This window comes from Amphibalanus amphitrite, unplaced genomic scaffold, assembly GCF_019059575.1.
Source record: "Amphibalanus amphitrite isolate SeventyFive unplaced genomic scaffold, NRLGWU_Aamphi_draft 000369F_arrow, whole genome shotgun sequence".
In the NCBI taxonomy this organism is placed as follows: domain Eukaryota; kingdom Metazoa; phylum Arthropoda; class Thecostraca; order Balanomorpha; family Balanidae; genus Amphibalanus; species Amphibalanus amphitrite.
In genome coordinates this window covers 277,063-295,345 of record NW_024881863.1, presented here as the reverse complement: position 1 = coordinate 295,345, position 18,283 = coordinate 277,063, and the positions used below count along the sequence as shown (strand labels likewise).

Genomic DNA, 18,283 nt, shown 5'->3' with positions numbered 1-18,283 from the left:
CTTCCCGGTACCTTTGTCGCTGTCACAGCCGGATGATCTGGCTCTGGCCGGCCCGGGAAAGTGCCCCTCGCGCCGTGACCACCGAACCGTCGGCCTCCCCTCCCCCCGCCCCTCCTCTCTGCTGTCTGGTCAGCTGAAGCAACACCACGCACGGAGCTTTTCCACGGATAAACACCAGGTAGTGGTGTTTTTGGTGGTGCATACACGCTCAGAGGCCGCGACAGCTGTTTGGAAACAGACAAGTGTTTCCGATGTTTACGGTGGTAGCGAGGAGAGTTACGTGGAGAGTTCGACTGCGAGAGTTATGAGAGGAAAAGAGGGACGATTTACGATGCGGTGGGACGTGGTGGTAGGCCGCAGCGCAACTAATCCTTATATTCTTGGGACGTACTTGTGTTGTGCTTGTTTGTTTGTTTGCCTATTTTGATGTCTGCTTGCCTGTTTGACACGTGTGTCTGGCTTTTCTTCTAGTTATTTGTTTGTATGTAGTTTATTTGAAGCGAGGCTATCTACTTGAATGTAAATATGTGTGGTATGAGCGTCTGAGTGAACCGGCGCGGCGGTCAACAGTCCTCGAACTGACACCGGCCGCGCCCCACGGAAACCGACCACACTGGTCACCTTGGCCCTATCTGACCATCTGTTGACTCGGCGCCGCACGCCGGGAGGTCGACAGGCCGAGACTGGCGGCTGGGTCAGCCGGACGACCTATGACCGGAGTCCTCGGCTGAGCTCTGACCTAACGCCTCTGCTGACCTCTCTCAGTTCCTGCCCTGAAGATACACGGTTGTGCCCTCTGCTTATATGTATCTCATTTTCAGTCATTTGCATGACTTTTCAATACTTTCTGTCCTGCTGTCCCCATGACAATTTTTATTCAGTAGTTACTTTTTGCCTTGTTTTAACTTTTAATCACTTCTTTCTCCGGTCTCTTCCACCATCTGTACTCATTTTCCTCTTTTGTTATGTCCTCTTCCTATTCCTGTCCCGTCCATAACTCTGTTAATGTCTTAATCTCTTGTCCGACCCTTGTTTCCTCCCCGTCCCTTCCGACTCCTGTCTCAGTCCTGTCCCATCCATTTCAATTTCATTACCCACTCGTTCCCCGCGGTTATTACGCCTTCTGCTCCCCGATTACGTAACCCTCCTCTGGCGGCGAGCAGTCTGCCCTGCGCGGCGCGGTGACCTTAGGAGGCCTGGGAAAACGACCCATCGTCTATCTGGGACACAGGCACGATAAGCATCGCCCCGCGGACTCTCATGGGCAGTCGAATCGGCAGGTATTCATTTTAGAACCGACACTTTGAGACATGACATCAATCTCAGTTGACTATTCATTTGTTCTCGGAAGGCACCGTTGCTAGCGTGGCGACTGGGTCAGGTCAGCGACCTCAGGTCGCCGCCATAAATGGCACCTCATGCGTGTTTGAAGCACCCAGGGTGAACTACCGCCTACGGGACGAATACGAGATTATGCACGAGCCATGCCCGGTGGCGAGGCTGCTCAGCACCTCCAAACACGCGCGCCGTTCCACGCATACGCCCAGGTGAGCTGAACCGTGCCCGACCGATCTCAGCGCGCTGACTCGACGTAACGGAGGTCATCTCACGAGCCGACAGCTGCGCTGACTTGTCCGTCGAATGGAACACCGTTAGCAGTGCTATAAGATGGTCCGTCACCTTTGGAGCGTGGAGCTGAGATGTATTCAGCTACGTCAATAGGAAGCACGCACAGGACACCTAGCTGTGTTTGGAGGGAGTTTGCTGCGCGGCCAGCAGGTCACCAGAGGTCACTGGAGGTCGTGAGAAGTTTCAGGAGGTCGTGATAGGATTCTAATGGTGCTTATTGGCCATGCACGGTGGCTGAATCAGTGTGAGGTGGTGGATACAATTGGAGTAGCGGCGGGCACCTAGGCTCTACTGGCTGCAGAAAAATGTTTGTTTTCGGATACAGTAGGTTTGTCAGAAGGCACGACATACGAGGGGGTATCGAAACACTGGCGGTCGCAGCCGCTAGCAAAAGGGGGGGCCAAAGTCACACTCGCGGGACATAACATTTATCCGTCACCGGGAGGGGGGGGGGGGGGTGATCGGCTAATTTTTTACGTCCACGAGGCGCCGCACAGTTGGCATTACTTATGCTTCATCCATCTCATTCTTGCGTGAAATATTTGAGCTCAATTTAAGGCAAAATCACCAGTTCCATTTACCGTCTCACGGTGTGCCCACCGGTCGGACCGCTGCACCGTCCATGACGACGGATCGGTGTAGCATAGGTATACTGGAAGGTCAGGCACGTGGATTTATGACCTTACCACTATAAAACAATTCGGAAAAGTACAGATACATCTTGCTAAAAAGTACAGATACCTCTTGCTTTGAACAAGCATGTTAAACCCAGAGAGCATTTTTAGACTATGACATTTACCTACCCATATAGGTACCTAGTTGTGTGGCGGCGGGAGAGAGTAGGTACACCGGCCTCTGGAGACCCCCACAGGTTCCGAGCTTTCAGAATTGGCATCTGGTATTTTGTCTTATATTTTGTACAAGTTCAGCCCGTATTTTTTTGTTTAATAAACTTGGTTATGATGATGATGATGATGATTTGAGGGCCGACCCGACTCCTGCGGGGCTTCGCAACGGCTCTGTTGGGGCTCACTCAACCTGCCTAGTCCTACTGCTAAAAAGACTGGCCCTGAGCCCTAAGGACTTCATCAGTCTCTGCCAGCCCCAGGACCCACACCGGCTCATGGGGTCCCGACCTCGAAATATGAGGGAATCAGCGCGGGACCATCAGGACGTAAAGCAATCTCGATCAGGACCAACGTAAGGCTGTGCCGGAGACTGCGTAAGCCCTCTGATCTTCAGAAACCCACCCATGTATATTTTCATGTAGAGGCTAGTTTAGGGCCCTCAGAGACCAGTACAGGGCCCGCAAACTACAAAGGCCAGTAGTTTGAGACCATCAGAGACCGAGTTGGGCTCTCAGAGGCTAATGTGGGTCCTTGCTCACTACAGGCCAGCATGGGCCCTCAGAGGTCAGCGTGGGGCCCTAAAAGACCGGTTTGAGCCGTCGTTGGACCCCAGAGGCCAGCAGAGGGCCCTCAAAGGCCAAGATGGGCCCTCCTCAGAGGCCAATGCAGACCCTTAGAGGCCGGCATCGGGTCTTCAGCAGCCAGTGCGGGGCCCTTATTGGCACCTAAATGTTCGTCTTGGGACACCAGAGACAGAAATAAGGCCACCAGAGACCGGTGTGAGACCCTCAGACGCCGGTTGGGGCCCCTGAGGCCGGTTAGGGGCCCTCATAGGCCAGATGTGGGGCCTCAGAGGTTGATGTAGGCTCTTAGCGGTCAACGTGGGCGCTTGACCGCCACTGAAGTTCCCTCAGAGGTCAGTGTAGGACGTTCAAAGACCGGTGTGGGAGCTATATTAATAGCTGGGCGTGTTTTTTTTAGCCTCGTGACGATCGAATAATTGCCAGGGCCCCATACACCTATATGGGGGCCCATTGGTTGTTTGAGGGGGGGGGCAAATGATATGATGGCCCCTTTATTGACCTTTGGGGGCATGGCCCTGATGCCCCCCCCCCCCGGCCCCCCGCGACCGCCACTGTGTAGGCACATTACACACATGCCTCTGAGATTACATATTAGCCCATGCAAACTCTATGCAGGCCCCGGAGGTCCCACGCTAATCCTTAAGAAACCAAGCCGGCATACGGCGTCACCACCGGGCTTCTGAGGTGCACAGCACCAACCCATGAGGTCTTACTTTAGTGTCTTGGAGCCAATCTCCTTTAGCAGGGCCCACACGCCACTGCCGAAGAGGGTCTCATGCCAGCCATCGCTGAATGCTGGGCCTACGAGAGCCTCAAGTAAACCCACGCTGATATTCCATATAAGATCCGGCCATACTCGTGAACCGGTGCCAGCGACGCTGACCGCCAAATTGACAGAATGCGAAACTGAGCCCACTCATGAGTGAAATTTACGTCCTTTGATGGCGCAAGAAAGAAAATGAAACATACGAAAAGCTTTTCTAGGACTTTTGTTCGATCTGAAAGGTGGGGCCAAAAGATAGTATGGCCCCACCTTTCAGCACCAAAGGGGGGGCCATGGCCCCCGTGCCCCCCCCCCCCCTGCGACCGCCAGTGTATCGAAAAGTTCTGATCATCACCATGAATTAGATGTGATAGAAATTTGATTTTTTTACATGATGTTCATTACCCCTTTACAAGTCACCACACACGACCGCAAGCTTATTGCATTGTTTCTTGAGCTGCCTCAGGCGGTCATTGTAGGGCCTTCGCACTGTCCCGTAAATCATTGCTCCACCTCATCAATGACGTCATTTCTGTCCTTAAATCACCGGCCATACTGTGGATTCTTCATCTCCCGTAACAATCAAGAGTCAGTTAATACCCGGTCAGGTGAATTTCTTGGATGCGGTAGGATTTAATGTCCACATCATGTGTTGTTTCTTCAATCGCAGCTCACGACGAATGGGCGGGGCGCTGTCGGTGCGGATAAAACATCTTTCTTGGACTTTTTTCCGGCGATTCTGCTTGAGGCCATCTCGCAACTTCTTCAAAAGTGTGCAGTAGTGCTTGCTTATCATTATCCGACCATCATCAAGACAGTCGGTAATGACTATCCTACGCCAGATCCAGAACACTGATAGCATTGACCTTCCATATCGGCTTCTGCATCTTCGCCTTTTAAGAAGGACAGATGTGCCGTGCTTAAACTTCTTGATCATCTTTTTGTCTCTGGATCATACACATAGACCCAGCATTCGTCACAAGTCATCAAATGATCGAAGATGTCTTCAATTTCCTAAAAAAGGCCTAGTTTTCATTTCGAAAGGCCAAGATGCATTTTTCTCTTGAACAAAGTAGACACACGAACTTCTAAGCGAGCTGACTCCTTTATCGTCTGTAGTTCTTCGCTGATAATATTTTCAGGCACTGCCAGCATTGAGGCCTTCCTGTTGCACAACCATCTGAAAAGTCACACGACGATCTGTAAGGATGAAGTCCTCCACTTCCTTCACAGTCACCACCTTGTCAGTCACTGGCAGTCACTCACTTCTTGATTCCCCTGCAAGGGCCATGCAACCAAGTTGAAAATTATTTCTTCATTTTCGGTAAGTGCATGAGATGGGCTTTTCTCGCCATAAACTAGTTTCACGTTCTTGATGTATTTTCTCAGTGTGATACCGTTTCAAATGCATTAGTTGGATGACAGTTCGGTCCTCAATGGGCCCAATACTCATCTTTTTTGCTTCTAAGTCTCTCCTACATAAGATAAAACCACTTCTCAGGATTCTCTTTGCGGGAACATTGTTCTTAAGAACCAAATATAATACCAACCAAAAATCATCAAAATCGGTCTATATCTTCTATGTGATGATCAGAACTTTTCGATACCCCCTCGTACTGCTATGCTTCTCAGTACTTCTGAGAGAACTGCACGCATTTATTTTTCTTCCGTTTATCATGTTGAAACGATTTCCACATTGTGGGCAATTCAGCTACTGTAGCCTGTGCTCACATGTTTGCAGACTCAATCAAGGAGCAGTTGCTTCTACTTATCTCTCCAAATAATCTTCTGTGTGCGTGTTGATACTGCGTATCGCAAACATTACCATTTAAACTCGGCAGTGTTGTCCTTGCAATTTCAGCACTTGACCGAGCACTATCGGCGCTCGCCCGCTATCATCTGCAGTGCGTGCGGCAGTGAATCGTCCGATAGCCCGAGGACACGGACACCAGTTAGGCTGCACTTGCACCGTTATTATTATGATCTGTGGGTGGGACAGAGCACTATGAGTAGGCTGCACGCCGTCAGTTCCGTCCCGCCCTCTACTCAGCCCAGTCCAAGATGACCGGTCACTCCACCCTTTTTTTTTCGGTTGAACGGTTTATTTTCGTGCCACACTGCAACATACATTGTTCCTCTCCAATGCGCAACAACACAACAAAGACGCCAAACACAGAACAATGACCCGTATCCTTCCATATTGGCGCTCTGACCTACCCAATGGACGACACAGGCGAACACTATATAAACAAGAAAACAAAACAAAAAGCGAGCATTTGGTATGAAGCTTTTTTTCACTGTTGCACCAAAATCAATAGGTAGGTATTGTTTGAAGGTTGAGCTGCAAAACAGTTTACAATGATATTGAAACAGGGCACCCGCTCGCACACAGCGCACGCCCGCCCCCAGCCGCCAGCGCCCACACCGGCGCCCGCGCGCGCCAAGAAGAGCGCGCGGCCGCGCCCGCGCATGCACAAATGCTGTATGATTGGGTGCAGTATGTTTGAGTTTGTGAGCGTGCGCGTGTGTGTCTTGCATATACATTATTCATACACTTATAAGACAGTTAAACTGTACCACAATGCATGTTCACGGTCACTCCACCCTCTCTTCTCGCGCCGGTGGATCTGCTCTGCCCGGCCTGAGGGTGTCCTGTTGCACCTCCGTCCTGTCAATGCTGTCGTTATCATGCTCAGAGGGTGCAGTAAATCAATACCAGAGGAGCCGTGGTGGCAGCTGTGATGACTACCAAACTACCTTCTGAAATCAAGACGCAACGGTAACAAATGGGCAGATTGAGATGTCTGGCTTGTAAAGGAGTTTTGGTGGTTATGATGTACCGTCTTCGCCACAGGCTTTGGGTCACTGACAGAAACAAAATATCCAACTACAAACAATACAACTACAACAAAAATAAAAAAGACAGAAACTGGGATGTCCGACGTCCTTGAAATGTTGTGGCGCTGCGAGTGGACAACAAGGAGTATCTCATCATTGTCAGTCTCCAGACTTCTCCAGACTTCAGAACTGCACCCATTTATACAAAATGAGGAGCGATGTGACATGAGCAATAAGAAGAAAGCGGCGTCACTTGGGAAGGAGGTGCTATCTCGTGACATGATTAGGTATTTATCTACGAGCATTACTCTTGAATCTTCATCAGGCTGTGGAGACATTCGAGGATCCGTCTATTTGTTTCGAGGATCTAATTTTATGATTATCCAGCATCCTCTCAGACTCAAATTATCCTATTCTCTTACCTCATTGGCTGCCGCTATCACGGCAGCACTTCAGTGGTAGGGGCATCTTTTTTTGTGGTTTCATTAGATATTTCACGTTCTTCGATAGCGATATCGGCTACATCAGAGGCACTCTGAATTACACCTCATCTCATAAATGCTGAGATTGAGTAGCCGCTTATGACTGTACGATTTTCCCTCCTATCCTGAGCCCTCCAATATAGAGTGTATTGTGTTCTGCTCAAATCGCGGCCGGGGCTGTTGACTCGTATCCGATTTTTCTGATAAACAATCAGCCTCTGCTGCCGCCGCCACAGTAGTGTACCGCATAGGCATATCGCGATAAAGTCTGATTAGTCCCGCATTCTTCGTCGTTTCGTACATACCTCTCTTCGTGGGTGAGAGTCGCCATCATTTCGTCACGATAGCAAATAAACTTCCCGACGGCCTCCTACCGGACTGTACACCGCTCTCCTCAGCTCTTCTCAAACACGAGAAGAGAAGAGCAAGTCTGATAGGAATCTCGAGCACAAGTACTTGATTTGTGTACCCACATACTTATTACTTACATACTCACTTATCAATCTGTCTCAGCCGATATCGTTTAAAAAGCGCCCTCACATTGCCTTGTAGGAGGTCATTTATAAGAGATTACATACGAGTTGCGGTAATCATTTGAAGTGATTGTGTGCCATCACAATGCTCTGCCTTGCCTTTTGACATATTTCCCACATGCCTCTTATAACCTAATTGAAAATATTCCTTGATACTTACCTATCATTATTGTCATGTCCCCAAGTCACCCATAGACAAACAAACAAAAAAAAAACTATATAGTGCAGCTTGCTGCCCATATTCATTGATGGTCGTTGCAGTGCTGAAAACTCGCCACTCGCCAGTCTGAACAAGGTCTGCTTTGTCCTGTCACCACGCATTCAATAGGTTTGCTATGGTCACGACTCGATAGCTGTTCATTTCTCCACTGAAAGACTGAATGGGACCGCGCCATATGTTAAGGTCTATAGTCTATGGCCGGCACCATATGTAATGTCTCTACATAGATGCGAACGTTCAAAGACATGCGACATGAGCGAACATTCGCTGGGTATGATCTATGTTGAGATACTACAAAATCATGCCAGTTTATTGCTCGCACGCAACCTTCGAATAGCCCGGTATACAACACTTACGTTTCATTGAAGTCTGCGCGTTCATTATACAGACGTGCTGACACTTCCATACGTGCATGTACGGTCTATACGGTTACAATTTACGGCCGTGAATAAAAAGAAATCGACAAGTACGTAGATACTCGTCTGTACCACATGAGTAGTGTGCATTCGACAGCCATCACACATTGGCATATACACAGGAGTATCCTTAATGTGAATGAGAGTTGTCGCTAGTCGTGTTGTGGATCATCGAACCGTTTGATATATTGGATGAATGGTTAAACGGTAGGAATATATTGAATGAGGTCAAGGGTTCCAAGTGCCCGGGGTTACATTTCTAGCAGCGCATTCTGATAGGTTTCGCTTATTGAAGTTTGCGCAATTTTTCTTCAGAGCGAAACGTTGATAAATGATTTTCACTTCTTGCTATTGATAGATATTCTCTCAACGACACAAATTTGCTGTTAGACTTTGTTATGTTTTTGTGGTGATACGTTCAATAACCATGACCAACGTATCACGGAATAACGTGCTTCGCCGTTATTCGTTCATTCCGACTATGTGATTTTGTACACGACACGCACACGCGCGACACACATAGTATGTATACTTTTGTACATATACCGTGATTGGGTGGTAGAAGTAGGTGTTTGCTTCCGAATATTGAATATTAACATTAAATAGCTGGTGTCACGAAAGTCATACCGTCAAAATCTATTGGTGCCTATCCAATTAATATTTCGTATTCATTACATGGTAGGTATACGAGTCTGCGTGTAAACGCAATGCCTGGGTACTTACTATAGGGTTCACATTCAGTCTTAACAACTCATGAGAGCGGCTTGTTGTCATGGGCTGGTTTCATTCACTTCAGTTGGCTATAATTAATCACTTAAAGCTCAGTTCCCACGATGTGGGCACCTACATCTACTATAAAGGCGTCCGACGCGCGGTTCCCATTTCATTAGTCCGCCGGTGAAAACACACCCGCACCGCGGCAGCTCGGTGTCAGGTCATTAGTCAGGGGAACGGTCTCCGTCCTGGTCCTGGTCTCCGCCCTGGTCCTGGTCCTTGGCTTGGTTCTGGTCCTCGTCATTGTCACCCTCCCGCCTCTGGCAGTGCGACGCTTTTCCGTGGGAATCTATTCATACTTATATAGCGCATCCGAGGCGCCGTTTTAATTGTCCCGTCTGATGGGCACGGAGTGTAGTTACGCATACTTACGTCATACCGGTAAACCCTGGCGGTCGTCGCGGTTCGACCAATTTTCGTGGTGTCCATCACTATATATCATGTTAGATTTGCATAGGCGAGCAGGCTCCATCGTTGATATGTGCCAAACGTATATGGATTTTTTGTGATTCATGCGTGCTCCAGTTTTAAAACGTCAAAATTTAAACATGAAAATATCAAGAAATATTTTTTTATACATATACACCTATTTTTAAAAATGATTGTGATGGCCAGTCTGTTCAACCTCAAAATTCAAAATCCGTTTGGAATTAACCTTCATTCATTCACCACCGGATGCGCTAACGTAAAATAAACGTGACCACCCCTACACAGCTCTCAAATGATAATGACAGGGTGTGACATAAGCAAAAATAAACCAACTCATGTGCGTGCTATTCAGTGACACAATAAACGCCCTGTGACCACTGACCAGCAGTGGATGCTAGCTTGATGTTCTAAACGCTTTTGTTTATAAATAAACCACAGCAGCTACCGGGGCTCATTAAAATTATCAATTAATCTCATGTGTTTAGTAATCATCTCATCAGCCCTGAAGGGAGGATAAGATCAAGTCGTTAGGGACTCTTTGAGGTGTGGAACAACCGACCAAGCATAATGCTCGCTTCAGGATTCATACTGCCCGTCCTCGGAAACGGTTTTCTAGAATCAGCTACAACAATATTCTCCGACAAGCAGCTGAAACCATACGTTCCCTACTTGACCCATACTGGGAATGCCCTGGGACTGGCCTGACCCGGCCCATCCGTCCATTGAGCCGTTTGGGGCTCTTTGGTCATTTTATGCTGCCTGAGACGGCCGCCCCGGGGTCAGGCTCGCCAAGATAGGCGTTGTTCAGTAGATAAAGGGGCGCTGGTCGGCAGCTAAAGCGACAGGGAGCGGCTGGTTAAGTGGCGCTATCTTGGTCAGATGGGGGCCGCCTCACGGCGAGCTCGAGGGGGGTCAGAGTACCCCCCCCCCCCCGAGGCCACCAGTCCACCTGGGTGTGTGTGAGAGGTGACTCTCATGTCGTCTGAATTCATAATGAGAAAACTTCTGAGCTCGCCGATACAGCGTCGCGACCTCTTAATGCGGCATGAGCGAACGGCGGTGTCATTCATTGTAAATTGACCTGATAAAACCAGTTTCTGACGCTTGTAAACCAGAGGTAATGGTGGCGTGGTGAACCCGTTAGCTGACCCTCTGAACATCGCCACGAAACTGAATAATTCATGGCGTCCTCAGGTATCGAGGCGCCTCTTCTATCTACCGGTCGTCGCTCCCGAGAACCCTCACCCTTCCGTTCACTGACTGCCGAGTCTCCTCTGAGACTACGACTGTTGCCGTGCGTGCTTGGCGCACCAGCCCCCATGTACCGCCGGCTCCCGGCCCTCGGCAATTTTCCACTCAGTCTGCATCAGCGCTCCAGTTATGCAATCCGGGCCGAGGGCGACGGAGCCGCTCCGGCTCTTCGCCGTGGAGGCCGCACCAATTATGTCCAATTGCTGTCCGAATGGTACGTTTAGCTGCTTCTTGACTGAGGATAGAACAGGCGAGGCGTCGGCGTAGGTGGTCGGAGGATCCTCTTCGCCCTCTAGCGTGTAGCTTCCACCGCCACCACACTGTCGCTACCACCGCAGCCGGCGGCATCCTCCCATGAGGCCCTAGGCGGCTATAAAGCCGCCGTGTAGCGACGCTTACCGCCGGGGACAGCACCGCTGACTATACCCAGATTCGCTGACATCGGCGCTGACTCTGTGTTAGGTCAGCGGAGGCATTAGGACCCACCGGAAGCCGAGGACTCACGGACGGTCCCGCTATGGTGGAGGCGCTCACGGCGTGAGAAAAATTACCGCGTGACTCTTCGCTCCATGGGGGTGTGTGCGTGACCGTGAGCAGGTGTGACGTCACGTGCACGATGGTGCAATGACACGCGATTTATGCGTGCGTATGGTGCGCTATGGCTCAGAGTCTACACAAGAGCCATGGTTAATGTAATGTGTAATTCAAGGACGGCATCGGGTTTATGAACGCGCCAGAGGGAGAATTTGCAAAACCGATAGTCGCCGATGCTGATTATAGTTGGATCAGCATTGGTAAGAACACGGAATAGCCCAACTAGTTGTTGATTAATTGACTAGTCTGTACCCTTGCCTCATAGCTCACAGGGTGATCAGAGTATGCCTTGACCCCGCGTGACCTCGACCGGTGCCACAGCGGGTCCTTATGACAACATAGCACCTGCCTTTTCCACCACGGGTGTCGGGTCTCGTATGGTTTCTGGGAGATCCTTGGTATCGAATGTACCATTTGACACCTCTAGAATGTATCATGTTTGCGTTTGTAATTATTCGCCACTCCTATACATTCCAATGCCGTTTTTCGTGTCGTCTCTGCCACTCCAAACGGCCAGCGCCAACTCACTCCTACGAGGCCTTATAGCGCCCCATGCGCCGTTTCGCAAATACAGATTTCACAATCCGTAATGGCACAAACCTCGGGCAACCGCAGGCGATTCCATATTGGCACTTAAACTCGGCTTCAGCAGCTGGGAACGAAGTCAAATTAATTAACGAGACCATCCTTTACCGCCATTTTTGTGGACATCCTTTCCGCAATAATTTCCAAACGAGACCGTCCCGTTCACCTGGTGTGCGACAGGCGCTGATGCGACCGTACCCAAAGGGTCGTAATTGGCCGCGGACCACCAATAACGACCGATCATCAGGTGCGGGATCATCAGGTGCGGCAACGACCGAGATGCTGCCGTTAACGACCCAACGGCAGATCGCCTCATAAACCGGCAGCATGAGCTCCGGCGGTGCATAAACAGGTTAGGGAAATGCACGGCTCCGACCGATCCCTTGCTCTGCCTCTCTCTCTCTCTCTCTCTCTCTCTCTCTCTCTCTCTCTCTCTCTCTCTCTCTCTCTCTCTCTCTGTCTCTCTCTCTCTCTTTCTCTCTCTCTCTCTCTCTCTCTCTCTCTCTATCTCTCTCTCTCTCTCTCTATCTCTCTCTCTCTCTCTCGCTCTCGCTCTCTCTGTCCATCCCTCCCTGGCGGTCTCCTGCCCGATCCATCCATCCAGTGGGCGGCGTCTAACCGAACCGCAAACACCCGTGACCACAGCTAAGTTACTCAGACGTGACGACTAGCCGAACCGTCACACGCCGTGACGCAACTGGTCACCGCGCGTGACGCGGCCGCAGATGGGTTTGTTTTGATCCCACGGCACGTGTCCGCCGCGCCTGGTCCTGTCGGCACGTGCCACACAGTGCATCACGTGGTGGGCACACGAACGCACGTATCCGTCTATCTATTCTCCAGGGAGGTCAATGCATAGATTGGAAATTGATGAGTGCCTTGAAGCAGGGACTAGGGAGAGAAGTTACATCCAATTTATATTGCTTGCTTTTGCTTTCTGCATTTATTAGTTTCATTGCGCTAAACCTTTTAAGTACTTATGTTTTGTCCTCAGCAGCATTGTCATTAATGGCACTTCATTCAGACATTAACCGTGAATTGGTTTGGATAGTAATGAACTTCAACTCGGTTACAACTCAACCAATCGACTATGGATTTAGAGAGCGAGGGATCAACATTGGCTCGTGCCTGTGACTCCAATGTTAGCGCAGATCTGTTGGCGTATGTTCGCTGTCCCACTGCCCAGCCAGGTGTAACGGGCGTCGTGACCAGAATATATTCATTTATGCCGAGTCAGCATGACTATCTGTTCAGTTCCATCGCGCGCCGGTGCGCCAGTTCCTCTCACTTCTTCTCTCCTCTCTCTCCGTCTCCTCTCCCAGCTTACCTCTTCTCTCCTTTCATTTGCTCTCCTCTTGTCTCCAATCTCTCTCTCCCTCTCTATCCTCTCTCTCCTCCCTCCCTCCCTCCCTCCCTTCCTCCCTTTCTCACTCTTCTCTCTCTTTCTCTCTCTCTCTCTCTCCCTCTCTGTCTGTCTGTCTGTCTGTCTGTCTGTCTGTCTGTCTGTCTCTCTGTCTCTCTCCCTCTCTCTCTCTCTCTCTCTCTCTCCCTCCCTCTTCCCTCGTCTCCTGCTCATACCGCTCTTGTTGCTCCGCCCAGGCAGTCAATCTCGACTAGCCGTTAGGGCGGGAGGCGATGGGTTTCACCTCCCGATCAGACTGTTTTGGTCGTAACAGTAACGGCCGTAACACGCCGTAACACCACCACTTATCTATGAACCGACGACCGTAGGATTGCCACAGGGACTGGACGACCGCAGTTGCACCCAACTACACAACGCATAGTTTCTCAGACGGCACACGTGGTGACGTAAACAAACCAAACAGCAGCGTTTGTCAGAGCGGATAGCAGCGGTTAGAGTGACCTAGACTCACTGTTCGGGTGGGCAGCGGCCGAGCTTACAGATTCATGGGAACATACGCCAGATTATCAAAGGATCTCTCAGTAAAAACGCACTGATTGTGATTGATCAAAGTGATCGGTGTGACCGTTTCGTCGGAGGCGTGGTTCTGGGCGGAAAATGGGGTGGCCTAGATGGCATTCTGATTCCAATCATTCAATTATAGATTAAGTCGTCGTGCGCTTATGTTTACGTCAAGGTTCCTATTTTGGGCATCGTCTGGGTGCTGGTTGTGTCATATGCGTAAGTGTGCTGCGTGACTGAACTCAGTGAAAGGTAGCTCTCGACTCCGATTATTTTTTGGATAAGGCGATGTTTTTTGGTCGATGTTTTTTGAGTTGTAAGCAATGATAAACTACTAACAGCGGGAAACGCACCTTCAAATATGATGTTTATTTCTGTATCGTCTTACAGTAACATCGAGGCTGGCTGTCTATCGCTTCGCCTCTGTGGTTCACGGTAACAATAGCTGACCTGTGTGGACCGTGGGCTCTTCTCTTCGTTATGTCCCCTGCCTCTGGCGCTACCCTTCGTACCCTCCACATCAGCTCTTGTCTCCCTCTCACGTCATCTCTCTGACGATCCTTTGTCTCTGACGTTGCAGAGTATCGGTCACATCAGCGGATGCCACATCAACCCGGCGGTGACGATGGGCATGCTGGTGGCGCGTCAGGTCAGCCTCATGAGGGCCTTCTTCTACATTGTCGTCCAGTGCATCGGAGCCATCGTCGGCTCGGCGCTGCTCAAGGTAGGCCACCCGACACAGTCACGTCACAGCCACAGTCACAGTCACGACACAAGTGTTGCCGAAGTTTTGCTGCTTCTGATATTTGAAAGGCTTGGAGAGGCGAGGAAGAGGTAGAGAAAGCGTGGACTCATTATTAATGTTGCCATACTTTTGAACAATTATCTATGGGACTTTCAATATTTCAACCATCATTATAACTAGGAGACACAAACTTGGTCGTTGTAGCTGCATCGCAGACATGACGACATGTGGCAAGGAAATTTTCACTTTTAGGTCGGGATTTGAGTTCATAGATTCTCAAACGTCGTTTGGGCAATTATTACGTATACATACGCGTGCCGTGTTACCACGTGCGTTGCATCAAGCCTCCGGCATGAATGTTGTAATTATCACACGCTCAAATTACCCTACTCACGGCACTTCGTGTGGCTTATCACGCATTGCTGTCATCGTGTTTGGCCCGTGAGGCGTGCGTGACTGTTCGTGCCTTAGGGTAGTGAGCATAAGCCGTCCAGCCTAAAATTACTTTGCTGTCCAGCCCAGCCGGAGGCGTGATGCATCCTGTTGGGTGACAGCTCCGAAAACGTCCCCGTCAGGCGGCTGAGCTGGAACGACACGTCAGTCGCGGTGGTAATATCCCCGAACCGGATGGACCATTTACGCTGACGACTCAAGGATCCGCTTCCTGACTCGCGGCATTCACTAAAGTAATTGAGTTATTCGTCTCATGGTGTTGGTTTAGGGAATGTTTTTGACGAGATTGGAGCAGCGTCGCCGCTCGTTCTCTCCCCTCCAGTTTCTGATTTATTCTATTTATCTAGCCAAGACAGCTGTTTAGAGTTGATTTCCGACCCTCGTCATAATCGCATCGTCTCTGCCCTCACGCCAGCTCTCACAAAAGAAGTCATGAAGCAGCAATTGCGGAACATTCAATAGCTCACTGGATCTGTGAACCTAGCTCCTTATCTTCTCATCCCTCCACCATGACTCGGCAGAATTATAATTCCATCCTCGATCTGTCTTCAATTGCTCTCCCTCCCCCCCCCCGCTGCGCAGATCCGCTCCATTGTTTACCCTTCCCCACCCTTCGCAAGCAGCCCACTCCACCAAGCCACTCAACACGCGCACACTGACCCTGACCTTCCCGGTCCACTTTCGCTCTCTGGCCACGCCACGATCAGCCGGCGCGGCGCGAGACGATGAACGCGGCTGTTCCGCCTCGTTTGGGAGCTGGAGGAATCTTTGGATAGTCCACAGGTGCTAAGAATGAAGCTCCGAGCGACACATAGCTTCGGGTTCTCACAGAAGCTGGCAGGGCTGTGAGCGCCGCCGACAGAGTGGCGTGAGAAGCGAGCTAGCTGCCGCTGCTGCCGCCGGCGATCGTAAGGATCGTGAGACGTAATCATGGTGGCGGCGGCACCAATACGATATCGGCTGGGATTGGTGATATTTGTATGTGTTTCCAGTTGGAAGACATTATGCATCTTGGAAGGAATGTTTGAGGGGCCTACTGCCCATCAAATGGCTCGCCGTATTGGACCGGGGCCATGGTGTTTAGCTGTCTGATCTAACCTCAGACTTGGTCACGTCTCGCCGGTCTGACCTGACCGGATCACGTCCTAGCGGTCTGACCTGACCTCGGTGGTCTCCCAGCCCCTGCGCCCCGCTCTGATCCGGTCCCACGGTGTGCGCGTGCGTGGCCCTGCGCCGAGCGCCGCGGGCGGGCCACAATTGGCACAGGTGCGCCACTGACGCCCCCGGGCGCCAGCGGTTTCTCACGGCTGTTCCCGACCACCGGAGGCTATTTCTTTGTTTTGGGCGCCGGTCGGAGCGGGGCGAGGTCGGTTTTCTGCAGGTCATGTGTCGTGGTCTAGTGAGTCGATCACACGCTGCGCCAAGGGGAACCACAGTTTGACATAGGGCTTCACAGGGCGCCTGGCGAGCTCGGCACGACCGTTGGACGCACGGGTGACGTTGGGTCGGGTGCTTTTGTCCAGTCGGGGTGTGATGATTGTCGTGTCGCACCGGTGTGCGGTGCCGGTCATGGACTGCCGGCACCCCTCCCGTCCCCTCCCCTCCCCGGAGGTCACACCCGGGCCGGCACAATGGCGACCGCTGCCAGCTGTTGTCGGCTGGGATTGCGGGTCAAGGTGCACAGCGTTTGACCTACCTGAGGTGTGATTCAGCTCAACCGGCCGTGGGAATCGTACGCTGCAATTGGACTTGACAGCTCGTTTTGATCATGCTGACTGTGAAATGTTACGGGATATATTCAAGCGTATTTACGGTCCCGTTAGATCTTTCTTACATGCTATTTTCGAACCCATTTCGATTCAGCGACATTCACATATGTTTAATAATTTATAGCAGCTTAATCTAAAATTCAGATGGCCCTTTCAAGGCCGGCATAACTGTCACGAACTGCCACGCCGTTGTCAACATTTCGTGACCGAAACATTATGCGTGGATTACCACTGAGAGGTCACGCACCTTGCGCACAGAAACTCAAATTTACTCTCAGTCCAAGTCAGGCGTAATTAGCGGAGTGGTTCAGAGTTCGGTGGCAGCATTGCACTGTAGGCCGGCAGCCTGAAAAAGCGCTAGAAATTCCCCCAAACTGACTGTCCGCAATATGAACAAAATAGGTATCATTTAATCCCGAATTGATCGAAGAATACGATTCCGATGCTAGTTTTGCCCTAAGGTCAAAATTGAGGTCGTCAGTTGTCATCAAACACAAGACAATTTAGGCTCTCTATAGGCCACCACATTTACCGATTTTAACCCGCGCACCGACGGGGGGGGGCGGATATCCGCCCCCCCCTGAGGTTTTTCGCAAATAGCGGGAAAACCGCGGCGCGTAGCGCCGCGAAATTTGGTATGACTATAACCTCATCAATTTTACACATGGTGTGCAAGTTTGAACCTCCTACCTTTTAAGGTCAGGTCACCAGGTCACTTTGAATGACCCAACCTCAAGTCACTTTTTTGCAACTTTGTCACCGTGCCAGAGTTACAGTAGATGTCGGAGGCCTTTGAAACTCGCAGGATATTATTAGGTCATTAGTAGCTACAATTTGTATATCTCGGAATTTTGATATCGGTGACCTAAGGTCAGGTCAATTTCGCGACCTCCCCATTATAAGTCAATGGGGGAAAAATCAACTCCCTGTTTTTACCACTAAAACGGGTCGGAATGGCCCCATATACCATACATGACTTCATATACGATCAACCTTCACTACCTTGAGGTCTGTTTTGCTGTTAGGCAGCTGTGAGGTCATGTGACGTCATCAAAGGTCACCAAAGGTTTTTGGCCAATAACTCCGTACAGGAACAAGATACAGACGCGTGGATGGTCTCATTGTGTTCAGCTCGTCAAGACGCATCGAATGATATACATGATGACCTCGAGGTCACGTGACCTGAGGTCAACCTTTGACCTTGACCTTTCGAGGTCAACATATATATCATTCGATGCGGATTGACGAGAGGATCACGATGATGCCCTTAGTTTGTTCCTATCTTGACTAATTCGAAAGTTATTCGAGAAAAACTCTCTCCATATCTAGCGCCGCCATTTTGACTTTTTCGACCCCTGTGACGTCATCTTTGACCTGACCTGAAAATGACCTTAGCAAAAATTGTAGATCTTGGCCGTGCGTATCCGATGCCGTTTACCGCTTGTC

The 18,283-nt window shown here is 50.4% G+C and overlaps 1 protein-coding gene across 2 annotated transcripts in view; it reads left to right on the top strand.

Moving 5' to 3' along the window:
- LOC122389719 (aquaporin AQPAe.a-like) overlaps positions 1-18,283 on the top strand; it is a 41,045-nt gene that overhangs the window by 8,450 nt on the left and 14,312 nt on the right. For both annotated transcript variants that reach the window (XM_043382024.1, XM_043382025.1), the window contains exon 2: positions 14,451-14,594. In XM_043382024.1, coding sequence (XP_043237959.1) covers positions 14,451-14,594 — 144 coding nt within the window. The remainder of the gene's footprint in view (positions 1-14,450; positions 14,595-18,283) is intronic.